Consider the following 25,401-nt stretch of genomic DNA (forward strand, 5'->3'; position numbering starts at 1 on the left):
GCTCCAACAGCCTAAAGAGAACACTACTCCTGTTTAGAAGCTGTCCTGTTTTACTTAGCAGCTTTTAATCCCCTCTCCAAGGTTGGTGGCATAAATGGTGCTGCTTTTGCTGGAACAACGACCAATTATTTCACATCAGGGTGTGCTGGGCCAGCTGGGCTGAGTCACATCTGAGACCCCCTCCCAGTTTCCACCTGTGACTCTGGGACAGGAGCACCCTGAGCTTGGCAGGTGCTGCAGGAGCTGCTCCCAGTTTTCATCTCCGTGGGGCAGGGTGGTTTGAAGGCACTTCTTAAACCAGCGAGTCTGGCCTTGGGCTGCCCGTGGGGGAATGTAGCTCTGGGTGGGATGTCCGTGGGGAATGGGTGTAGCTCTGGGTTGGGATGTCTGTGAGGGGATGTAGCTCTGGGTTGGGATGTCTGTGAGGGGATGTAGCTCTGGGTTGGGATGTCTGTGAGGGGATGTAGCTCTGGGTTGGGATGTCTGTGAGGGGATGTAGCTCTGGGTTGGGATGTCTGTGAGGGGATGTAGCTCGGCGTTGGGATGTCTGTGGATGGATGTAGCCCGAGAGTTGCGGCTCACGGGGGGAAGATCCTGGGAGGGCCGGGATGCTCCGAGCCGCCCTCCCAGCGCCGCTCCCGGCTCCCCGCCGGTCCTCGCCCAGCCCCGGCCGTCCATCGCCCGCAGCGCCGACGGCTCCTGCCAGCTCCCGGCTCGCTTGATGTGCCGCCAGGTCATTAAGCGCTGTAATTACGGGGCGCGGCGGCTCCTCCCGGGTTCGCTCAGCCCCGGGCTCCGCTCTCCGCATCCCGGGATCCTCCCTCCCCTCACGGCGGCGCCTCCTGGGGCAGCGCTTGGGGACCCTCCGGGGCGCTCGGACCCTCCGTGTGCGGGCTCGGGGCCGCGCAGCTGCCTTCCCGACCCGACCGCGGGACGCTGCGGGATCCCCCGAGACCTCCGAGACCCCCGGGCCCCTCAGCCGGTCCCGCCGCCCCTCAGGGCAGCGCCGCCTGCGCTGCGACCTCCGGGCCGGGGGGCGGCGCTCTCCCCCCGCGGCCGCGGAGCACTCTGGGAGTTGTAGTCCTCGCCCGCTCCTCGGCTCCCGCCGCCCCCCCCTCCTCCTTCCGCCACCCCCGCCCGCCCGGGACCCCCGTCCGGGCCCCCTCGGCCCCCCCAGCCCCGACCCGCCGCTCCCGGGGCCCCGCTCCGCCTCCGCCTTCCGCTTCCTGCGCGCGGCGCCCCTCGGGGCTCGTAGTCCCGCCGCGCTATTCACGACGGTCCCTGCGCTGTGTCCGCGCCGCTCGCCCGCGGCCGGGCCGGGGCGCTGCGCCACGGCGGCAGCGTAGGGCGGGCGGGCGGGGGCCGGGCCGGGCCGTGCGGCTGCTCCGCCCGGGGAACGCGCCGGGCCGGGCGCGGAGCGGCCCCTCCATCCCCAGGTGAGCGGCGCTGCGGGGGGAGCGGGGCCGGGCCGCCCGCCCGGGGCCTCCCGGCGCAGCCCCGCGGGCCGCGGCTCTGCCCGCGCCGGGGTCCCCCGGGGCTCGCCCGGCCGGGGGTCGGCCGGGCCCGGCCGCCCTGCCACACCTGTTGCCAGTGGGCCCGAGCCGGGGCTGGAGGCCGGGGGGGCCCGCGGGGGGCGGGCGGGGTCGGGGTGAAGGAACCCCCTTCCGCGGGGGTTTGGGGTGACCTGGGGGCTGCGGGGCCCCCCTCGCGCCCCACCGCGGCCGCACACCCGGAGGGGCATCACAGGGCTCGAGGGTCCCGCTGCGGCCGCGGGGGGACGGGGGAGGCTTCGTGATTCCCCGCGTTTAGGCTGCGATGCCCGACTTGCCCTCGCCCTGCACTCGGGGCAGGGAGAGATGAGCTCCCGGTTCTACCCTCGGGCACGGGAGCCCGGCCTGGGGCTCTGCTGGGCAGGGGAGCCCGGCCTGGGGCTCTGCTGGGCAGGGGAGCTGGCTTGGGGCTCTGCTGGGCAGGGGAGCTGGCTTGGGGCTCTGCTGGGCAGGGGAGCTGGTTTAGGGCACTGCTGGGCAGGGGAGCTGGTTTAGGGCTCTGCTGGGCAGGGGAGCTGGTTTAGGGCTCTGCTGGGTGCCCGCTCCAGGCAGGACCGCAGCAGAGCCCCCAGTACCCAGGGCTGCCTGTCCTTCAGGTCTGCATTCTCACCTCCCGGTTAGACCCCCCTGCTGGGGGCTGAGCAGGGTTTTGTGCAGTTTCTTTTGCGAGTTTGCCGTTTAGAATCAGTTGGCTGCTCTTATACTTGGGTCTTGAACATCCTGAGGCTGTTGGGGTCCTGGTGCCTCATCAAGACTCCTGAATTTTGATGCACATCAGCTCAGCTGCAGGTGAAGCGTGTCAGCCTCCAGGTCCTGGGTGTAGAAGTCTCACGGAGGATGGAAAAGGCTCTGTGCTGGCCAACCTCTCCATTTGCTGAGCTTCTCTCTTCCCTCCTTGCTCCTGCATCTGGGGTACATCTCCCCCAGGCATCAGGAAACAGCTGAGGTGGTCATCTGGTGAGGGGGGATAAAATAATGTGACTGTTGTGTTTGAAATGTCATCCTGTTTCTCCAAGCGTTTCTTCAGATGGGAATCTCAGTGCTTGGTGCTCCCTAGGCCCGGGATACGGCTGGGTGGGTTCTCAGGGTCGGACAGAAGGTTATCTGGGAAGTGCTCGCTGCCTGTGGCCTGGGGCACTGGTGTGGGATGTACTGCACTGCTGTGGGTGGGTCAGGAGCTGATAGAGACCAAGAATGTGTTTGGAAGGCGCTGAGATGCAGAGGAGGGGGGTGCACATCCCAGACTGTGGCCCCTTGGCTCTGAACGCAGAGATCTTGCCACACTTTGCACGTTGTCACCCGGGACTCGCAGGGACTTGTGCTTCAGGGCTGTGCTCCTCCCTAAACTGGAGCAGACCCATGGTGATATCTCAGCCTCCTGTGGCACTGTGAGCCTCCTGGTGGCTTTTGTCTGGCCATTTATTGAGACCCACTGCCGAACAGTCTGGCTTGTGCCCCTGACTGAGCCAGAGCAGGACTGAGCTCTGCCTGAGGAACATGTCAGAGGCAGGATTCAAATTAGCCTGATTTTATGTACGTGGGGATATTAACTTGTTTAAAGTTGCATCAGCTTCTGTTTGTGTCCAAGGCTTTAACAGTTGAAGGCAGAAGGCAAGACCCAACAGTGCTCCCTTCCTCGGGAGGGGCTGGAGGGCTGCAGAGGCCTTTGAAGGTTGGATGTGACTTTGCTAAGCCCCGTTGCTTTGGCAGGAGGGAGAGCAGCCTCCTGGAGCCTGGTGACTTGGTGTGTGAGGGAACCCAAGGCATGGGCCAGGCACAGTGTCTCCTGAATTGGAATAAATCCTGAAAAACAAACCAAAACTGCTAAAGTTGCACATTAAAAAGGTCGGGTGTCATGCCCAGACTCGGAGCTGCCTCAGAGGAGCGGAAGGGCTGGGTGACCCCGTGGAGGAGCCTGGATGCCCTCATGAGGCTGATTGCCCTCTGCTCTCCTGGGCTGTCCACCAGACACCCTTATCTTTGCTCGGAATACCGCTGGCTTTGCAGAGGGAAGTGGCCAAAGCTGAATGCTGTTGGTGTTCCCTCAGCCAGCTGAGTGCTATTGGCTTTATCTCGTGGAAAATGTGCTCACCTCTGTCCCAGAGGTTCTGTGGGAGCTTTCCAAATTTGCAGTGGCTGCACATGAGATCTAGTGAGAGACTCAACCTCTCCCCTCCCCGTGTGCAGCCACGGTTGTGCTGATCTCCTCTGGTGGGAACATCATCTGCTCCCAGGTGAGATGCAAGTGGGAGAAATGCTTTTTTCCTCTTCCTGCCTCATCTGAATCCGGGCTTGTTTGTTTCTGGCTTCGTTCTGCCCTTGCCTGTGAGCAGAGGGGTCTGGGAAGGACCAGACCCTGTGGCATTTCTCCGAGTGAGGGTCTTCATGAAGCAGGGGGAGGCTGGAGTGAGGGGCAGTGGCTGCCTGTGGTCAGAACTGTGGGCAGGGGGAGAGAAGACGGATTTGTAAAGTGTGTGCCAGCCCAGTGTCCTGCTGCAGTGGCTCTCTCCAAGTGCCCAGAACTGGGAGGAATCTTGTGAGCAGCCCATTTGGAACGTGGGGCTCTGAGCAAGGTCAGGCACAGTGCAGCCTTCCTTGGGAAAGCTGCTTACGCAGGAGGGACAGGTGAGTCAGTGGCTTCCTCCTCATTTTCCGTCATAATCCCACTCTTGGGAGCGAGGTGAGCTGCCTGCCTGCTCCCTGGGAGCCTCCTGGATCTGCCTGCGTTTGCCTCAACCTTGGTGGTATCTGTTGGACCCTTCCTGAGTGCACAGCCCTCTCCAGGCCACTGTCCCTGAGCGGGCAGAGAGGAACAGGCTACTCCGAATTTCTGTCACATTTGCTGTTTGGAGTGTTGACACATTTAGCGATGGCAGCTGAGGAAGCCAAGAGAGGCAGAAGGGCTGCTGCTTGCTCAGGAGAAACATTTAACTCTTGCCCTCACAGCTCACTTCCCCGTGTCAGAACGGCTGATGGGAAGTGCCAGTGGTGTTCCCAAAATCTGCTCGTCTTCAGTCACTTAAAAGATGAGGATGATTTTTGTGTGCCATTTCCTCTTGCTCTGGAAAAAAAATTACTACTGCCCTGGTGCCTGGGCAGAAGGGGGAAGGGGGAGCCCTGGCAAGGAAATAAGATCCAGAGAAATGTGTCACCAGCAGAAAGAGCAATTGTTTTCCTGCATTTCCATGGCAGAGCGTTGTCCTGTTCAGGCAGCCCATGTTTGACAGCCAAGATAATACATTTATATTGATGTAATTAGTGGGACGTGGAGTTTGCTGAATGGCTCGGGGGCAGCCTGCTTTTCACTCTAACTCCAGCAAATAGATCAGGGAGGGTTGGAAAGCTGCTGTGGGTTGCTGGAATTGGCCCGTTGGGTTTCTGGAGGTTGAATACATAACTGCTGATATTTCCTATTGTGCTGTACCCTGCCTATTTGAAAAGAAAATAACTCGAGGGAACATGGGGCTATTTTTGCCAGCTTGAGATGATCAAGTTTGATTTCTAAAAACTGAAGCCGAGTCTTTAGGCTTGCACATTAAAACTAGTGTTGGAACCATATCTCTGTTCCCCCACAAAGTCGTGCCTCCGTGCTCTGCCAACGGTGTAAACTCTAATGTATGTTCATAAAAAAAGAAAGAGCTGCTCTGTTCCTGCAGTGCAGCCCCTTTTATAGCAAGGAGGGTGCTGAGGAAACGCTGTGGGCCCGAGCAGGCTCAGCGTCAGGGGAGGGTGACAATGGCACCATGTCAGGGCACAGTGCTGGTGTCCTGCCCCAGCTCTGGCATTGGCAGCCCTTGCCAAAGCTGCAGGGTTATCAATGCACACCCACTTTGGTGAAATAGAGACCGAGACCTTACAAAAGCTGTTGTCCTCTCTGTGATGCCACCCAGCTGCATTTCTGACGTGGTGCTTCCTATGGCACCAACGTTTCCTCTTCGGCATCTTGTTCCCAGTCCCGGCCCAGGTGATTCTGGTTTACTGAGGATATCACGGGCAGCTTCCCAGCTTGGGTTGTGTTCTCCTGCTCCTGTAACAAAAAGGTTTGCAGAGAAGGTAACTCTGGACAGCTTTGTTGGGGTAGCAAGGGAACTCCCCTGTGTTTGTGCTGGTCCTTGGAAATGGGAGCACGGCATGAGGGTCCTCGTGTGCCGGGCTGTGTCCTCCCCTGTGGCAGCCCTACTCTCCACAGAGCCTGCAGCACTGATGTGGTCAAGGTCTTGCTCTCCAGCTTGCCTCTCTCGGTCTCCTGCCTGCAGAGTCAGGCAGCAGGCAGAGCTGGGGCAGTCCTTGGAATTCCAGCGCAGCCCAGAGGCTTTGTGTTAAGCTGCTGGGTGCTCAGAGCTTTCCCTTCCTACTCCATAGTTACGTGAACATGTGTCCTACAAGGAAAATGACGTGGTGTCACACACACTGATGGGGCACTTGTGGGGTGCTCTGTCCTCTGGTGTTGGTCTCACTCCCTCATTAGCTTTAAGCCTTGAGCCTTTCCACTGAGTACCTTGGAGATGCTGTGGGCTGGAATTCTCTTTGTAGCCAGTGCTGCACAGACCCTTGGGCTAAAAGGTCCTTTTGAACCTGAATCAGTCCCTTATTTACTTTTTACTGGTCCCTGAGTGGCATCTCTTGCCCGCTCTGTATCATCCTCCCTGTCCTGGTCTGGTTCCATTACCAGCCTGTGTCCAGGTGTTTGCCACAGGACATCTTTTCCCCACTGCCTGGAATTCTCAGTGGTGGAGAGTGCTGGAAGAGAGACGCTCTTTGTGAGTTCACCGTGACCTACCCCAGGGGCACTGTGCTGCACCTGATGGTGTGGCTGTGGGGGCAGTGGGCAAGGTGAGGGAGCAGAACAGGATCTGTTGCTCTTGGTGCTTCTGCCATGGTCCCAAAGAGACTCAGTGATCGCATTGTTCTGGCTGAATCCTTATTTTTGTGCTCCCTCCCCAGCCTCAAACAGAGGAAGTGAGAGTGTGCTGGTGAACCAGACACTTATGGACAAGGGTTCTTGTTACCTCCATCTGCTAAAAGCCCGTCCCAAAGGAGACAGCTCTTTCTTAAAGCATGGATTTCACTAAAACAGGTTGTTTTGAGAGCAGAGAATATGAAGGAGGAAGGGGAAATATCTCGGAGGAGGGAGGTTTGCCGAGGCAACTACTCGAACGTCATGGCTTCTGGGGGTGGGATGGGCACGTTTGGCATAATCAGAGGAATTAGTACTGTAGAATTTCCAGTAGATGTAACTGCTAATGATGTCCTGGCTATGCAGAGTAATTAACATCTGTTTCTGTATTTGAACATTCAGGCAGCGTGCCCCGCCAGACACCGCTGCGCTCACATCCGGCCCCTCGGGAGCTCCTGCCCTGTTGCTAATTGTGAGAGCTGTCCAGAGTCCTTGTCCATGCGATCCTGCCCTGCTCCCTCCTGCCCTGCTCCGTCCTGCCGTGCTCCCGGGGTGCTGTTCCTGCTCTGATGCCAGCTCACAGCACAGTGCTGAGCAGCAGCCACTGTCAGAGAGAGTGAGGCCAATGCTGGGCACAGAACTATAAAGTCACAGCCAAAGGCTCTGAAAGCACAAGTGAAGAATCTGAGCTGACCCAGAAGCAGTGGGTCCCATCGTGTCTCCAGACAGGACCAAGCTCCCAGGCTCTGCCTGGGAAGCACAGAGCCTTCTGCCAGCTGGAGTTCAAGTGGATGCTGACGGAGTGATGTGAGGTTGGTTGTGTTTGCTGGGGTGATGCTGATCAGCCCAGAGTCTCAGCAGCCATTTATTCTTACGTGCCTTTCTTCCCTTTCTGTCCTCCAGCTGCTCCTGCCAGGCTTGGTGTGCTCCCAGTGCTCCTGCAGGCACCTCCTAGCATGGTCCCCCTGCCAGGCTGCTCCGCGGGTGCCAGCAGTGCCCGCCCGGCTCCAGGGACTCCAGGCTGACCCCACACCCCTGGCACTGGACCCACTGAGCAGGAACCGTGTGGGGTGAGAGGCTTTTCTGACTCAGCTCTGGGCTGGGCTGGGAGGGGCTGAAAGGAAGACCTTCTCTGCTCTGGTGTGTAAGCACAGTTACCCTGCTTTGTGTCTCCCATGCATCTCATTCTTGTTGTTCTTCCTTGTTTTGGTTCCTCCTTTGAGTGTTTCCCTGTCCATGCTGTCTGTGTGAAGGCCACATGCTCATATGTGGGTTAGGGATACTGGTGTCCCCTGGTTTTCTTGTGGTGAAGAGGAAACTGTAATAGTGGAAGAGAAATTGTGGGTCTTCCAGGACCTCGCAATCTTAAGCAATGGAAACTGCACGACTGTCCCAGGGTGTGTTTGAGGCAGTGCCAGGGCAGGGGAATAAGTTGGTCTTAAAAACTCTGCATTGCTTTGCCTGCAGTAACCACTGTGACAGTTCCCAGGCCAGGACTGGGACAGAGAGGTGGCTGTGTTGTGCCTTAAATGGCTGGGCTGCTTTCAGCCTGGGGATTCAGAGCCTGGGCTGTGGAGGCAGGATGAGGTGGTGGGAAGCCAGTCTGAGCTTGGACCTTCAGGGTGGGTACTCTTGCAGTGTGTGATAGTGTTATCCTTGAGTTCTAATGATCCATGTTGGGGTTTTGGATTGATCAAATGGACACCAGCATGCTGTGTGTTGGCCCATCTGGTCTGCCTGGGTGCCTATGGACTAGCTGGAGTCTCCATGTGGCTTTGGTGTCCAGCCACAGCAGAAGGTCTGCAGGAATCTCTTACAGCTGGAGGTCAGGGAAGCCAGACTGAACACTCTTATCTTTGAGTAGTGACTGTCCCCAGGGAGGTGTTGGTCAGGTCTGTACCATGGCTAGTTCTCAGTGGTGGGAGGGATGATGTGACACTCCTGCTCTTGGGTCAGTTTTGATTCGGCCTTGAAATGTCTTACAAATGCTACTGCCATTGTTCCTGTTGCCTGACCTTGTATGTTTAAGGAAGCAGAGGCTGGTGGAGGGAAGGTTGGGGGTCTGTAGCACCACAGGCTCAGGCAGCTGGATTTGTCTTGCAAGGCATTTGAGAGTGACTCCAGTAATTTGACCTCCTCTCCATCTGCCTGTTTGGGCATTGTGGGTTCAGGATGCAGCCACTGCCCTTGGTGGAGAGCCCAGCTCCCTCCCTGTGCTGGAGGTACCTCCAATGGCCTGCTAGGGCTGGCTTTGCTCTAGCAAAGGCAGCTTGTTCCTCAAACTGTCTGCATTATGTTTCAGCCCTCTCAGCCTCTTCCTCGTCGTATCCTCATTCCTCAGTGCAACCACTGTATTTGTTCTAATGACTGTTCTCCTGGGAAAATATGGTTTAAGGTGTTGTGTAATTGAACACATCCTGCACTTCCAGCTCTACTGGTGTAGCTGAAGAGGAGCCACTTGTGATGGAGACAGTGAGCCAGTAAAGCTACTCTGGTTAGGAGAGGGGAGGATTGTGGTGGTGTCAGGCTCTGTTTTATCTGTAGCACTTCATTGTCCCAGGTGTTATTCCACACCTATAATTTCAATTACAGTATAATCTCCTAACAGGAGCCATGGCATGGCTGCCAGATCAGTGTGCAGAAGGATCCACATGGTTTTCAGGATGGCCCAGCACAGAGTGCAGGTGCAATGTGGAGCTGGAGGAAGCAGTAATGTGGTGCTTCTCCATTAAATTATCACTCTGAGCTGTGTTTCCCTGTTGCCCAGAGAAGCTGTGGCTGCCCCTGGATCCCTGGAAGTGTCCAAGGCCAGGTTGGACGGGGCTTGGAGCAACCTGGGCTAGTGGAAGGTGTCCCTGCCCATGGCAGGGGGTGGGACTGGATGGGCTCTAAGGTCCCTTCCCACCCAAACCATTGTGTGATTCTATGATTCCAGAAGAGAAATTATTTTCCTCTCCAGCCCCCAAGTCTGCCCCACCTCCCTGGTTTCTCCTGGTTCCCTGTTCTCTTGGGGAAGGCAGGAGCCTCATGTGCAGTTCTCAGTGATTCCTATGCTTTTCTCTTCCCATTGTTTGTGATGGAAATGCCAAATGCCACTGTTGTCTCTCAGGCTTATCCTACCTCTGCACTTGCCTGAGGCACAACCAGAGATGCAGTGGTTTAAATCTAGGCCAGTTGGTTGGAAATTGGAACGTGGTGTCAGATTAAGGCCAGGAAAGGCCAACTTGCATAAAAATGGCAGAAAGAGACACCCAGGTGCTGCTGCCTGTTGGCTCTGGGCAGGGCAGTGCAGTGAGGAGTGGGAGCTGTCTAGCAAGGGATGCAGCTGGATGAGGCTTGGGCAAATTACATATTTACTGTCTGTCTAACCTGTGTTAGAATTAAAGTTGTGGTTGGGGTGTCTGGGGACAGTGTGCTCAGGGACATCTCCTCCACCTCCTGTCTCTGAGACTTTGCTTTCCAAATCTGTGCCCTGGATTTTCACTGGATTTTTTTTTGCTGCAACTCTCTTCCCCTCCCTTCTGCAGTGGCCAGCTCTTCATCTGCTTATCTGTCGGCTTAGCATGATCTGGAGATACAATCCCTGCTGTCCTTTTGGGAGTGACCTCGTGTTTGTGCTGTGTTTGGGCACCCATAGCCCACCATGAATTCAGGTTGCTGAGTGATTGGGAGGAAGGAACTCCATGGGTCATCAAGCCCAGTTCCCTGCTGCTGAAGACAGTCTTCTTGTGCAGGTCATGAACTTGTCCAGGAACAGTCATTGGGACTAACTCTGTGCTTCTTTCCCCAGTGCTTCTGGAGCAGCTGGTCGATAGATCTGCTCTTTGAAAGGTCAGAAGCCCTCCTCTGACTCCCAGTGTCCAGCTTTCCCGGGCTGGTTGATTGTACCTGTGCCATTGCAGAGTGTCAGCTTGCAGATGAGAGATGACTTGCACTTTTTGTTCCTTCCCTGGCTCTCTGTAACCTTTATGTCCTGCAGCAGTTGTGGCTCTCGATGGAGATTTGTCCTGAGAAAATGTTGAAGGCTGCTTTGTTTTTCCATTTGGGAAGGTTGGGTTGGCTGGGCTCATTTGTTTCCATGTTGTGCTTTTGAGTGTTTCAAGTGCAGGTGGAGCTGTGAGCTGCACAGTTTGTGAGTGTTAGCAAGTACAGAAGAGCACTTTTTGTGCTGCTGCCACTTCTGTCTTGTTTTTTAGTGTTTGTCCTTGCTACTTGTGCCATCTTGCCCCTTCAGGAGGGAGAGATGTTGTCAGAAACAGTTGAATCAAGGTGAACCTGATAAAGCAGTGCATTGAAGAGCCAGTGCCTGGCTCTTACTCGTGGCTCTTATTCATGTTTATCTCTAGCTATGAATGTGCAATAACAACAATTCTGTTCTGCACAGGCTGGCACAGCCTCAGACAGGAAGATCTGCTGTTTACCAAGCAACACTCTGCTGTAAGTGAGAAGGGGGGGAAAAATGGTTTATTGCTGCTGGGTAACCCAGAGAGTAGTTAAACCTTCTGAGAAAGGAGGAAACTAAGAGCACATGTGTTACTCAAGACGCGTTTTTCCTGGCAAGAGGCCCATGTTTGTGAGCTTCCTGCAAAGCATCCCTGCGTCTGCTCCTTCCCATTCACTCCATAGCATATTGGGAGCAGGAGAGTAAGAGCTTCCTGTTTTTATAATGCAACTGGTCTCAGCAGGCAATCTGTCGGGGTGATTTTTCAGCCTGACATCTCTTGGAGCTGGGGCAGCCTGTGAGCTGAGTAGGATGACAGAACTCTGCTACAAGGATTATAAATACAGGGAGGAAGAGATCTGGAAATGAGATCTGCTGCTTAAAGCTTCCCGAGATTGGATGCTGGGGCTTGTGTTGTTTTGTTTCTTGCCCATGTGTGTCTCTCTGTGGTATCACCTCTCTGCTGCTAATGAGAGGGCCCGTGCCAGCCCACGCAGGCTGAGTTAATACTGAGCTCCAAAGTCACCCACAATTGGCTGGGAAACTGCAGGATACACGTGGCTCACTGCACTTCACTGGAGCAATGTTAATTGACTTAATAGAGCACTGGGGTTGTAGGGATTGGCTTGTGTGGGCTTTTTTTAAACATTCAGACCCTTCTTCAGCAGTGCCATTGTTGCCATTTTCATGCTTGTTCAGAAACTGCTCTTCAGCTGTCAATGGAGATGGGGGTTGAAGTTAACCCTTATTTTGAAAAAACTGTCCTGCTTCTCCCTCTTTTCCTCCCTCCAGCTTGTGATTAAGATGTTGATTGCCCTTTCAAATCTATATAATCCTCTCTCTCAAAGTGACCGTGGTAGATTTCCAGTAGCTCCCTGGATTATCTGTCACTGGTTTACAGTGTCCAGTGCAAGGGAGAAGAGGAAACTTTGCTCAGAGTTTGCTGCTCGTTGCTCTGTGGCTAAGCTGGCTCTGCAATAAATGTACTTTTCCTATCAATCTTTCACTTCAGGCTTTGGACACCTCTTCCTCTGCCTGCATACTTATGAAGAGTCAGTGCTGGGCTTTAAATGCAGCTCAGCCCAACTCAGCTGCTGTATATGAGTTTCTTCTGTGTTAAAGTTGGGCCAGAACCAGTTTCAAGGCAGCTGAAAGAAGGTAAAGACCTTCGAGCTTGCCCTTGCATGTTAATTCCGTGGCCAGAGACATGTGCTGCTGTTCTGGCCTTTGCTAAAGCGTCGCCTGAAACGTGAGGTCCTGTTCTGTGCTGGTCTGGGACTCCAGGTTAAATTATCTTGTTACCTCATTAATAGCCCATCTGGTAATGTGCTTCCAGACAGCTCACTTCAGCTAATGATACCTCTGCAAGTAGTGTACCAGTCTTTTTTCTCACAGAGATCTGGAAAACAGCTCACTTGCAGCTTCCAGTCCCCTCAGTTTCCTCAAAGGCCAGAATCTCCTCTCCTTTTCCAGCCCTCTGCCCCATAACAAACATTTGAGTGGGTGAGTTTCACCCTTCTCTCCCTTTTCCATGTCCTCCCATTTGTGCTGCTCACACACTGCCTGTCATCCTTGTGCCTTGTGCACCTGAAGACTTCTTGGCCCTGGCAGGTCTGACAGAGCTTCCTGAGTCACAGGACCATGGCCCAGGTCACACAGGGAGCTCTGTGGTAGAGCACGAGGTCTGCAAAAGCCTCCCACCTCCCAGCTGAGTGTGCCAACCATTGGTCCATCCTTCCTGTTATACCTATGCCTCAGTCTGTCCTTGGAGGTACCTTCCTGCCCCTCCCTGCCAAAACCTTTGCAAGGAATTGGAACTTGCTGACACCTTAATTTCCTGCCAAGACTGCAGCACTTGGGCTGCCTTGGCAGGTGAGGGCAGGGAGAATGAGCAGCAAAACTTTATTTCTTGTCCCCAGCTGTGTGCACAACACCTGCTCAGCACAGAGTGTTCAGTTCACTTGCTCTTGCTGCACTTGAGCCATAGAGCTCTTGTGGGTCGGTGTTTGCATCTTGGATTTCAGCCTGTGCTGCATCTCTCTGAGGTGGGTGTCTTGTTGCTTGTCTGCTCTTCCCCCACTGCCCTGTGGAAGGAGAGGGGTTGTTTGCCCTTCCTCTCTTGGGTTACTTCTTTTAGCAGAGTCATCTCAGCCTGGTGAGTGCCAGCCATGCTCTGCTTGGTGCTGGGACCTGGTTTTGCGCGTCCTGCCACCCTGCCTGGGGCTGGGAGCTGGATCTGTCACTTGCTGGGCACACAAATGCTTGAGCTTCTTTGCTTGGCTGGCATGGCACACCATCAGACACTGCACTCTGCATCCTTAGTTATCCCATGCCTGCCGTGCTCTGTGACTTTATACCCTCCTGACACTGCCCTGCCTGGTGCTGTGCATTTTCCAGCCCTGCACACCGTGCCCTGCTTCCCCCGGACCCTGGGAGCATGTGCCTCCTTCCGTGGGAAGCAGGGAGATCTGCTGTGCATGGAGGCAGGAGTGGCCAAGGGCTGGCCATGCCTTCATGGTATCTGAAGTGGTCTCCTCCAGCTCCATGCCCCAGTCAGCCCCAGCTACTCCAGCTGCACCCACTGGCCCCTGAGCTAATTTGTGTTTCAGGGGATGTCGCATCCCGCAGTCCCTGCAGAGGAGGCTGCTCCTGCCAGGGCTGCGTGTGGGCACTGGATATTCAGAGCTCTCCAGGAGCCCTGTTTTCTCCCTGCCAGCAGCAGGTTGCATGTGAATGAGGGCACAGAGCTCCTCCTTTGCTGCTGAGGGTGGTACAAGGTCCCAACACATCTGGCTTCCCAGGGCAGTGGTCACGGCCCCAAGGCTGACAGAGCTCAAGGAACTTTTGGACAAAGCTCTGAGGCACAGGGTGGGATTGTTGGGGTGTCCTGTGCAGGGCCAGGAGTTGGGCTCTGTGAGTCTCTCCCAACTCAGGCCATTCTATGGATCTATGATCTTAGCCAGCCCCCAGGCAGGGGAGCTTACACAGCAGAGAGAGGAGAAGGGCTGGTTCTTGCAGCTTCAATTCTAGAAGAAAGTGTCCTTCCTCTTGGCACAGCTTTGAGGGACATCTTTGTCGCAGGTACATGGTGTGCTTCTCCTGGGCCAGCTGCTCGCCCACCACCTCAGAGCTGTCTGGAGTTGAGGAGGGCTGTGTTTTCACTCCTTGATCTTCCCTGCAGCAAGGGAGTAGCTCAGAGTTGACTTTATAGGTTGAGGGAGTGGAAAAATTAATGAAGTGACAAAGTCTTGTCCCTGAGTCTAGGAGGTTGAGAACCAAGTGGGGCTGGAAAACTCAGGCAGTACTTGAGCTACCACGTGCCATGTGGTTCATAAATTACCAGCAAAAGGAGTGTGTGGGGTATCCCATCACAGGGAGGAGTTTCTGCACATGGGACCAGCTGGGGTGAGTCTTCCTCACTGGTTTCCTTAGTGGCTGCAGCAGCTCCAGGGACCTCTGTCTCCTTCCTGCTGTGTGCCAAAGGGAAGAGCTCAGGGCTGATCCTAGGAAAAGTTGATCCTGCAACTTCCTAGATGTGTTGAAACACATGGGCTAGTTCCCTTTGCTTCCTTTTTTGCTCTCTTCAGAGCCAAAGCCTACTTTGAAGCTGGAGGGAAGGAAAGGGGGTTGGGCAGACCCAGATCCCCACCCTTCCTGCCTGCTCCAGTGTGACAGGAGAGCTGGGGCCTGAAGGGTCAGCACTGCTCGCTGCTGTGGAGGAATAGAGTTATCTGGAAGTGTCCAGGTGACTGCTCTGCTATCCCAGCAGCAGGAAGAACCTCCAAGGGAAAGCTTTGCTGTCCTGAACTTGCTGTATGTGCCTGCTGCTCACGGTGCTGGTGGGGAATTTAAGGAAGGGTCTGCATCACCATCAGGGTAAGCTGGTGTGAGTGGCTCGGGAGAGGTTTTATTTTGGAAGCAGTATTTTGGGAGCAGCTAAACAGCATCTGTTGAAACCTGGTAATTATTGCAGCTGCAAGGGGCAGAAAACCAAAATCCAAACTCAGCATCTTACTAAGGTGCTTAACTGTTAATTTCCATGAGTGAGATCCACCCCTCTCAAGACACTTCAATCTGCTCACATTGTTGCTTCCTCTCCAGATTAGATAGGTGGAAGTAGTGCTTTTTTAATTACAAGAAAAACCCTGCTCCCTCCTGCCAAGGCAGAGGAACTGTTGGCAGTTTGTTCCCCCTCTGTGGCTGAAGCCTCCCCTGTTCAGCACGGGTCACATGCCTGCAGGTCATCCTGGGGCATCTCCCTGCCCAGTGGGAGAAGTTCCTCAAAAACAAGGCTGAGTGCTTCCAGAGAGGCTTCCTTCTTCTTTAATTGTCCCCTTCCCTTGCTGGAGTGCAGTTTCCATTCTCACCTCTCCTTCTTGGAGGCTCCTCATTTGCCTGGTGTTGGCCAAAGGCGTTTTGGGTCTCAGCTTGGGGAGCGACGTGTGTGCTTTGCATTGAGCTGTAACGCTGCTGCCACTCCTGTTCTCAAACTGGTTCACCCTCTCCCCACCTTGGGTCAACCCTTAGATGTTGTTCATTGGCTGCTCTCACCTGGCATGAGGGTGACCCTGAAGAGAAGGATTTACTGCTTTGCCTGGAGAAATCCGATTTCACGCAGCGCTCGCGGCCAAGCAGCCCGGTTAGACCAGACAGTCTCGGAGATCACTACGACTTAGCCAGGTTATCCTCCATCTATTTATAGCTCCCTTCCTCTCCCAGCTCCACCCACCGTGGGGTTTTACCACAGGTTTTAAAGCAGGACTCCCAGCCTCTCCTCTCCCTGTGGAGTTGAGCTGCCTGCTCCGACTCCCTGGCGGAGGAGGACAGAGCAGGACACTGGAGCCAGTGTGATGTGGGCAGCAGACATGTCTCTGGCCTCTTGTGGTGAGCTAAAACTGGTGTTTCCATGGGGAGGAGGAAGCAGAGTTCTACTTTTCCAGCTTGAGAGTCAGCTGAGGAAGTGGCCTTGAACCAGCCTGTGGAATTGCTTTATTTGGCAGTTTAACCCTACTCGAGGTGGGAAAAGGCTGTTGGCTGCCTGGGCATCCTCCTGTTTCGCTCAGCCTGCTGAGCTGGGCAGGGCTGTTTCTACCCATCTTGCCTTTATTTATTTACTTTATCGTGCTAGAACTCGAGTCTTGAGGTAAAAGACAGAGTTTGTTCTTCTGGCAGGTCCCAGAGTTGCATCCCCCGTGCCTTTGCTGCCGGAGCACGTGCAGCCCGCGGGATGGGGCGGAAGAGCCAGAGACATCGCAGGTGTGGGATGACTGATGCCCCCAGTTAGGCTTGAGTTGATGATGCTTGGAAATGCTCTTCCCCTCACATGGCGTGGCTTTCATTTAGCCAGAAAATCAGATTTGTTACAAATTAACTGCTTGAATAGCAGGAAATGAGAGGGGAAGTGCCAGGGATCCACTTGGGCTGATCTGCGAAATCAGTGAAACCTTGCTGTTGGGTGGTAGGAACCAAAGCGTAGGGATGTGGGGCTGATGCACAGCAGTGAAGCAGATCAATTGAAAAAAAGGAGGTGGTAGGGAAAATTGTGTTCTTGGGCTTCTTTTTTCACATTTATTTGGTTAGTTCAGGCTTTGTAGAATACAGAGGAGAGACTGTGACAGAGCAGTTAACATTCTCCAGCTAATGACCTAATGCAGGCACATTCTGGCATTAAGCTTGTAGCAAAATTGCACCTGCTCCTTGAGTTGCTGCTTTTCAGAGTCTGTTATCTATCAAGGCCTTTCTTGATCCCTTAGATCAATCCTGAAATTGAAAAACTGTATTTTAGGACTCTTCATTTCAGCCTTTTTACGGCACAAAGCAGTTTCTTCGCAAAGGTCTTTCTACAGTTCATTCATCTCCCTAAATCCTGGTGGGTAATTGAATAAGCTCAGCTGTGCTAATTTTTTTGTCTTTCTCGTTTCTTTTTTGCTCTGTTAAATGTTACCTTGATCCTTTGCTCCTGATACACATCCAGATTGCTGTGCCTTTTCCCTTTAAGGAGACACGTGTGTGTGTTTAAACTTCTTCGAATACCAGAGCACACGAAATGTTTCTGTAGTTTAACTGTGATGATGCTCCAAGAATAAATTCCAAGAAGTAGCAAAGAGAGAGGGAGAAAAGGAGGAGCAGTCAAAGCCCCAGACCTGCTTTTGTGGGTAGGGGCATGCTCGGTCTCAGCTAAAAATTGGCTTGAGCTGAAAGTAAATAGCCATAGAAATACTTTTTCAGATTCCCAGTCTGTCCAGTTCCAGCCTTACTGCGGTGTTAGCGGGGAACAGGAAAAGAAGAATGTTTTATTTTACATACAAGCACACAAACCACTCAGTCCTTGTAGCTGAAGGTAGCTCAACACCTGATGTGCCAGTCGGAACCCAGAGCTTTCAGACTGCCCTGGGGTTTGTGGGCCCCAAGGGTTGCTGGTTTGGGCTCCAGGTGGGACTGGCTTGTCCCATTTTCTGCTTCTTTCCCCTGGTGTGAAAGGCTTTGTGTTGGGCTCTGCTGTGCTTCCCTCCCCTAGTCGAGCTCCTTCCCTGTGCCTGGAAACTCCTGGTGCTTAACTTGGGGGAGGTTCTTCTAGAGCCCCTGTGCTCCTCATCTCCAGCAGCAAAAGCTGGACTCAATGAAACAGCCCTTCCCATCCCAGTGAGCACTGGCATGGGGATCCTGCTCAGAGCATGCATTAATAGGCTTTAAAACTGGAGGGTTGTTGCTGAAATCATACCTTATCTTTCTCTCTTTTTCTTTCCTTTTTCTTCCCCCCTTTCTCTTTGTTTGTTTGTTGTTTTTTTTCCCCCCTCGGATCAGAACCGACCTCCCTTCCTCCGGTGTGTTGGGATCTTTACAGCAGCCCATGCCGCAGCGCCTCGCCCATCCCACCCGAGCTGCTCATGCCACTGGCCTGGACCTAACCTAGGCTCAGTCTCAGCGTGGGCTGGGCAGGGGGCACCATGGGGAGCTCTGCCTCATCGCTGGCCGCGGAGACGGAGTCGGACCATGGCTTCGGTAGCGCGCCCTACCCGGGGCACCCGGCCGTGGGCTGGTATAGGAGCAGCCACGGCGGCCCCGTGTGGGAAAGTGCCCTTATAACGCGGCAGCAGCAGCACCTCCAGCACCGGGTGCGAAGGTAAGGAGGAGGGGAAGGACCTGCTCGCTGCTCACCCGCTCACTGCTCACCTCTCAGCCTCAGTCCGGCCCTGCCTTTGGCAGACAAGTTGCTTTGCATCCTATTTGTTGTCGTGTCCCTTCACTCAGAGGCTCAGTTCAGTTCCTCAGGAAGCTACAGCCAAATTTCCACCGATTTGAGTGATGCCAAGCCCTGTCCTTTACACGGGGTGGCTGAAGTCTCCTGCAGAATGGACTGCAGGACTCAGCCCAGCTCTTCCTCACTCACTTAAGTTGTGAAGGTGGCTGCCAGGGAATGGGATCTCAGTTCCTTGTTTGCCGTGTTCTCATGGCTCCTCTTCTTTCTGAGCTCCCAACCACACTGTAGTGTCACAGGGTTGTGACTCCAGGTTGGGAGGTGATAAGCCTCAAGAGTTTCTGATCTCAGAAGAGCTGGAGAAGCTGTTTTCATGCAAAAGCAGTGAAATGCTTTTGAATACCAGATCCAGGGGAATGAAACACACCAGACCAGAATTACTTTGAAAAAGAGCTCAGTGTTTCCAACCCTCAATTCCAATTCCTCCTTGATGAAATCTGCACCTCAAATGTGTCTCCTAGCCATTGCCTCTGCCCCTTCCCCACCAGCCACTCAGAGTGAGGAGTTTCTCTTCATGCTGGGGCATGTGTCCTGCATTCAGTCTCTGACAGGTGTGTCAAAACATCTAAAACCCCTCTGCCCGCAGGCTTGGCTACAGAGGCTGCCGTGTTTTGTGCTAATAACCTTTGAGCCTTTGCCTAATGCCTGCTCGGTGTAGATTCCAGCCTGGTGGGGTGTTTGTACCTGCTTGAGTCTGTCTGGAGCTGCTGGTCATTTAGGAATAGCTGCTTGCTTCTGGGCGTCCTGGCTTTCCACTGTAGACGTTTGCTGTGATGATCATGTAGTATCTGTGGTGGGGTCCTTGTTTTCTTGCCTTCCTGCAGCTGTGAGGCCTGGAATGTGCTGCACAGGGTCTGATACACAACTCCAGGAGCCTCTGAGGCAGCAACGTCACCTTTGCTCCTTTCTAGCCCTGTCTTGGGTCTTCTTGTTGAGCTGGGACAGTGTGGAACCAATTAGCTGTTGTCTTCGCTCTCAAACACGGCCTTGAGTTCCTGGCAAAGCCCAAGAAACCTTTAAAAAGGGTATTTTGTGCAGTTCCTAAAATCTGTTGCTGTGTGTGCCAACCTGTGTGTCTGGCCCATGGTTCTGGTCGGTGATCTGTGCTGTCGGGCTTGTCCCCTCTAGTTTAGAGGGATGCTGTGAACAGAGCTGGTCCTTCCTGCAGGATTATCCCTTCTGGACTGGTGGTTTTCCCTCTCTTGCCTTGAGGAGTTGGGGAAAGCATCTTGGCTCACAGATGAGCACCCCAGTATGCCCATGCACAGCCAGCACTGGAATTTAGGAATTTCCAATGCACAGCTGGCCCTGGGCACTAAAAAGGTGATGTCTCTGCAGCCTTGTGTGTGCCAGTTCATGGCTTGAAGTCTGTAGCTTGGAGGAGGTTGAGAAACTAAATGAAATCTTGACATGTGGAAATAAATTTCCTGAACAGCCAGCCCTGGTGGTGGAGGGGATGTTGGGGCAAGAACAGGAACTGCCGGTCTGGGCGCAGATAACGCCGGTGTCCTGTTAGGACAGGAGCGGCTTTTCTGATAATTATGTATTTCCCCCGCTGAAGGGAGAATAGAACCCATCCCAGTGCAGTGCTGCGTGGTTCCTGGAGACAGGAAAATCGCTGGCCAGGATTCAGTGAGCTGCGAGTTGCGTGGGAAGAACTCGCTCCAGGCAGTGATTATGGAAGTGGGTTCAAAAGACCTGCTGGGATCAGCCAGGCATCAAAGCAGCGCCGTGCCCAGGGAGGGACGGGGCCGGTGGGGCGGAGGAGCGGCGGATGGTTGGTTTCCAGAGAGGAACAGATAAATATATTCCTTTAGAGAATTAAGTAAGTCAATAGAACAAGGCAGGGTAGGTCGCCCACCTCTGCGTGTCCTCGTCCCCGGAGCTGTGGAGTGTAGGAAGGAAGTGGAGTACTGGGGAGTCAATCTGAGGCTGGGCAGGAGTTCTGGGATAGACTCTGCTTTTCCTGCTGCTTTTCTGTCCCTGCCTGTGGCCGCCTTTGGGGCTGATAATGCTTTGGCTGCTGTGGAGCAGCACAAAGCCAAGCTGCTCTGGGCTGTCTCAGGGATGAACACAAGCCTTCCTTGGCAGGAAAACAGGGACACAAGTACTTAACAGGTGGCTTTGGTCTGTATGTGATGGGGGAATTAGGGGAGGCTTCCCTCGTGGTGGGGTGGGAATAGGGGGAGAAACCAGTGCTATTTGGCTTTCAAGATTTTAGAAGCTGGGAGGAGGCTGTGCTGTCTCCTGTTGCCTGGGTGAGGCTGGTGGTGTGGAGTTTCCTGGCTGCTGAAGACAGGGAGACAGGAGGGAGTAGAAAAAGGGCCTTAGTGGTAAAGGCAGTAGACTTGTGACATCCACATCTGAGCCCCTGGTGTCTTCTGGACCAGGCTGCACAGTCTCTGTGTCCCACCTTCTAGAGAGGAGCTTGTCCCTGCCTTCCCCAGCGTGCCAGGAGGACACAGCTGCTTAAAGACTAGAGGTACCAGGTGTTACATGCATGTTAGTTAGAGGGATCTCATTGCAGAAATCTCTGCTTAGGGCAAAGATATTGGTTTTAAATACATCCCTGGTAGGTGTGTGAAGCCAGACAAATTCTGGCTCAGTTACAAGGCCCCTTGGGCTCCGTCTTGCTCATGTGCTTGAAGGTGCTGGCCTGGGCTCCTTTTGGGTGGAAGTGCTCAGCTGAGCCAGCAGATTCATCAAGGCCAAGCTTCCCAATGTGCCAAACCCTTCCTGGGGCTGAGAGCAGGAAGGTGAGTGCCCAGGTCAGTGCTGGCAGCAGGACACTGCTCTGGTGCTGTGGCTGCCGCAGTGGGACGGTTTGGGAGCTGTGGGATTGGGGTGGCTTCTCCTGCTGCTGCTGGAAGTGGTGGTGGCACCTCTCCAGTGTGCATCCTTCCACATCTGTGAGGGGTTAGGAGGGAATTTGGGCAATGAACTGTTTCCTGATGAGATTTAAGGGAATATTTCTGTTCACCAAGTCATCATTCCCCAGGATTCATAAAGAGGGTCCTGTTGGGTACTAGGAACTGCTGAATTTTGCTCCATTCAGGAGAGGCTTTTGGGGGAAAGTACTGCAAGATCTGTGCAGCTGAATCTAAGTGTCTCTGCCCACTGCTTGGTTTGGCTGAAGCTCTCTGGCCTCCCCCTCTTCCAGAGAATATTCATTTTCTGGGGTTTCCCATGGCATTCTGCAAAGGTTTTGTATTTTTCTGTAAAAGCCTTTGCAGAGTGAAATACCTCTGGGTCACAATGACCGTGGAAGGAGGAACACACTCTTTTAGTATTACTTTTTAAATGCTAAAAATATATAAATCCTCCTGCTTTTGTTGTTAGCAGCTGCTGGGAGGGTGGTTGCTGTGCCACCCCCCTGCTCCCCAGGAGCACCACTTATTTCTGGAGGGAAACTCGAGGCAAACCATCCTTATCCTCAGTGTTTGTGAGCCCTGTGGTTTAAATGCACGAACAGCAGCAAGTCAGAACTGCTAAGCAGCATCACAGAGTCCTGTTTCAGAGCTCTGAGTTGTCTTGAGGCTGGTGGAAATGTTAATAACGGGACTCTGGCAAATGGAGGGGTGGCAGGGCCATGTGGAGGGGGAATGTGACTGTGCAGCTCCTTCCCACCCTCCTGTGTTGTGGCACTTGAGCTCCAAGTGCAGCACAAGCAGAACTGGTGTCTGCAGGAGGGTTTAATCTGGAGCAAAGGAGGCTCAGGGGGGACTTTCTCACTCTCTGCAACTCCCTGACAGGAGAGGGGAGCTGGGGGGGTTCGGGCTCTGCTCCCAGGGAACAAGGGACAGGATAAGTGGAAACAGCACACGGGGAAATTTCTTCATGGAAAGGGTGGTCAGGCCTTGGCACAGCTGCCCAGGGCAGGGGTGGAGTCCCCATCCCTGGAAGTGTTTAAAAAAGGTGTAACTGTGGCACCTGGGGACATGGGTCATTGGTGGCCTTGGCAGTGCTGGGGGAATGGTTGGACTCAGTGATCTTAGAGGGCTTTCCCAACCTTAGTGAATCTATCATTCTATGGTTCTGTGTGTTTCTTGTTGGGGAAACCAATGCCCAGAGGAGAAATGGGAAGAAAAGCTCTGGTAAAGGATCAGGTGACTCTGCAGGGTTTCCCTGCTTCTGTTTTCTGTCATTGGATCTCAGGCTCAGCCCCAGGAGGTCTGGCAGCCTCAGTGGGCAGTGTCTGTGCTCTTTGGGGTACGGGTACCTGGCAGAGCTGGGATGGCACAGGCACAGTTCCATTTTTTATCAGCAATGTGCATGGATTTGCATGTGCCCAGCGAGTTGATTTTGCACCTTGCAGGAATCACAGACCGATAGAGCTTGGGAGGGACCTCTGGGGTCCAGCTGGTCCAACTCCCTTCCCAAGCTCTGCCAAGAACAGAGATGTGTGTGGAACAGAGGGATAACCAAAATGTGCTCTGACTGTATATGCACAGAGAAGGGATGAGGGGGGAAAAGGGGATCACTCTTCCAAACCACGAGGGTACTTATATCAGCTCACATATTCAGGACATACTGCTCATCACACTGGAGCGGAGCTTGTGTTCCCCAGGTGCTGCCATGAAGTGGATGCATCCCTGTGGCTTGTGCTCCCTCTGGAAGTTGTGGCACCCAAGTTCAGCTGAGATTTGCTAGAGTAATGGTGTTCAGGTTGTGGATACCTGCTTGCTGGGAATATTGGGCTTGTAACTGTTTGCTCTCCAGTTCTCACCAAAGCCTGCTGGAATTGTCTTTCTCCAGAAGGTGTTGCAGTGCCAGGGAGTTGGCAGCATGGAATGCTGTTTCATCTGCCTGAGGCTTCCAGCCCTGCCCATCCACTTTCCATGCTGGCTGCTCCAGCAGTCCATTCACTCACAAAGCCTATTAATTGTTTAAATTGGGGCTATTTGTAGCTCTGGAACCAGGAATAACTTGGAGGGTGGTGCAGAGCAGCAGAGACCAAAGTTCTCAATAGATACCTAAAGAAACTCTCCCTTTGCTCCCTGTGTGCCCCCCAGCCTTCCCCATCTCCATTTCCCACACAAGCCATCCTGCCTGCTCATCCTCTCCAAAGGGAGGGCAGAAGCCAGTCAACTGGAGAATGTCCTTGTCTTTGGCAGTGGGTTTGGCTAAAATCTCACCAGAAATATCTGAACCCCCTGCCTGGATGTTGGAGGGCACAGCAGAGCTGTCCCTGCAACAGCACCAGCCTGAAGGAGGGAAAAACCAGCACTTTTACCTGTTTTTTGGATGCTCCTGCCTGCAGTAGCTGAGCATTCTTGCTCCAGGGAAGTAGGTTCAGATCCTTCTCCAAGTTCAGGTGTTGGGGAATTTTCCTTTGGATGCTGCACTGCATGAAGAAGGTTGGCATCCAGCTTTGGCTGTGCATGGATCTATGGGCCCATCCTCTTCCTGCCTTTTGGGAAGAGATCCTGGAATTTTGCTGTGAGGGAAGCTGGTCTCTTGTACTCTGTGCTGCAGGAATGCGTGATCAGAGGGCCTGGTAGAGCCCTTTGGAGCTTGGTTTGGAGCAGAAGTGTTTCCAGGTGCTGGTATGTTGGGGTAGGCTGGGAGAGGAATTGGTAGGTGGTGAATTTTCTGATGTTTTCATTTTATAAGAACAGGGAATAGTAAGAGGAACCAGAGAAGGGATGTTCTTCCAGAGTAACCCTTCTGCATTGCTCCCTTGGCTGTATTTGGCTGCAGAGGCAGGAGTGTGGTCTTGTGTTTCATGGCAAATCACTTGTCCCCCTGAGAGGTGTCACACGTGTAGCCTGGAGCTATGGAATGGTCTCAGTCCTCCAGAAGGAGCTGATGGACGGATGTGATGACAGCAGGAAACTCAGGAGCCTGGCTGAGCTGCTGCAGGCAAGGAGTAAATGCAGGAGAGTGTGTGTTTGGGGGGTTATTTCTTCTCCCAGTGCTGGGATGGGAACCACAAACACAACAGTGTGCAGCACCAGTCCTGGAGGAGATGGGCCTGCATTAACCTGGCGTTGTGAGAGAAGGGGTAAAGGCAAGAACATCCTCCTGCTCTCTGAGTGGGCAGGGATTTCCCTTCCTTCTCTGTGAGCTGTTCAGTGCTGCTGAGTGCCCAGTGTTCCCTGGGTTCATTCCAGAGCTCACTGCTTTCCTCCAAAATCACCAGGTACTGGTTGCTGTGAAAGGCACGAACTGGATTTCTCTGACCAGTAGCTTAATCCAGTTTGACACTGGTGGCTCTGAGCCCGGGTCTCTGACCAGTGTGACTCAGAAATGGTGAGGGGAGGACACATGGAGCTGCATCCATCTCCCTCCACCCTCCTCCCCCTCCACGAGTGCCTGGCCCCGAGCTGGCCATGTCCCTGAAAGGCTGCCTTGATCCCAGCACGGCTGGAGCCTGGTGCTGTGCTGAATGAACCCTCTGCAGGCCTTTGTTCCCTGGGATGAAACACCCCAACAGAAGGGCAGTTGTTCAGAGACACAGAGAGGAAAGATGAGGGCTGGTTGGGTGCTGTTTGCATTTGCCAGGCTGGGCTGTGGCTCTCTGTTCCTGCCCGGGGATCCACAACCCACCCAGGTAGCTGTGCCTTATCAGCTGCTCTCCTCCACAAACTGCCCTGGGCTTTTATTTGGCTTGGGCACCTTCCCGTGCCTGTCACCCTGCCAGCCCTCCCACTGTGCCTGGCGAGGCAGCAGGAGCAGAGCTGGCAGCCCGTGCCAGCCGGTGCCGCTCCCCGTGCCCACGGGCACCGCTGAGCCCCTGCGAGGGGCAGGGGCTGAAGGTCACTGTGAGGAGGTGTGAAGAACTGAGCTGCTCCTGCATTACAGATGGCATTTCTGAGGCTGCAGCAGGACATCCAGACCAGAAGGAAGCTGGAAGTGGAGTGTGAAGGCAGCCTGGAGCCCTTCTGGACGGCGGCAGCACCGGCAGCAGGAGAGCCAGGGTGGTGTGGGGGGTGAGGAGGAGAGTTTGGGCTGCAGGTGCTTGAAGGCTGCCAAGTCAGCAGCTTGCTGGGAGCTGGAGGGGCCTTGTGTGCCCTTGCCCAGAGCTCGACTTGGTCTCCAGACACAGGTTCCAGGCCTGCTGCTCCCAGTGCTCCCAGCACTGGGGCTTGGAGTTGCACAGAGCTGGGCCCCAGCATTCGGGGCGTGGCAGATTCACAACAGCAAAAGGGGATGTTGGGAGGCTGGATCTTGCCACCTTTTGTGGGGAAAGGACAGGGTGTCTATACTCCATGGCATTCAGTAACATTCCCCAGCTGTGGAGTGGGGAGAATGT

General features: G+C 54.2%; 1 protein-coding gene across 7 annotated transcripts in view; it reads left to right on the top strand.

Moving 5' to 3' along the window:
- Positions 1-1,314: 1,314 nt before the first annotated feature.
- CAPN15 (calpain 15) overlaps positions 1,315-25,401 on the top strand; it is a 59,600-nt gene continuing 35,513 nt past the window's right edge. Inside the window, exons 1-7 of one of the 7 annotated variants that reach the window (XM_051780165.1) lie at positions 1,315-1,436; positions 6,850-7,259; positions 7,351-7,517; positions 10,238-10,278; positions 10,832-10,884; positions 11,901-12,046; positions 17,693-18,011. In XM_051780165.1, the coding sequence (XP_051636125.1) occupies positions 17,836-18,011 (176 nt within the window). In that variant the 5' untranslated portion in view covers positions 1,315-1,436; positions 6,850-7,259; positions 7,351-7,517; ... (2 more) ...; positions 11,901-12,046; positions 17,693-17,835. The other 6 variants (XM_051780172.1, XM_051780181.1, XM_051780166.1 and 3 more) reach the window with 6 other exon arrangements.

This window comes from Manacus candei, unplaced genomic scaffold (genome assembly GCF_025592945.1).
Source record: "Manacus candei isolate 608988 ecotype Guabito, Panama unplaced genomic scaffold, ASM2559294v1 h1tg000002l, whole genome shotgun sequence".
NCBI classification, from domain to species: domain Eukaryota; kingdom Metazoa; phylum Chordata; class Aves; order Passeriformes; family Pipridae; genus Manacus; species Manacus candei.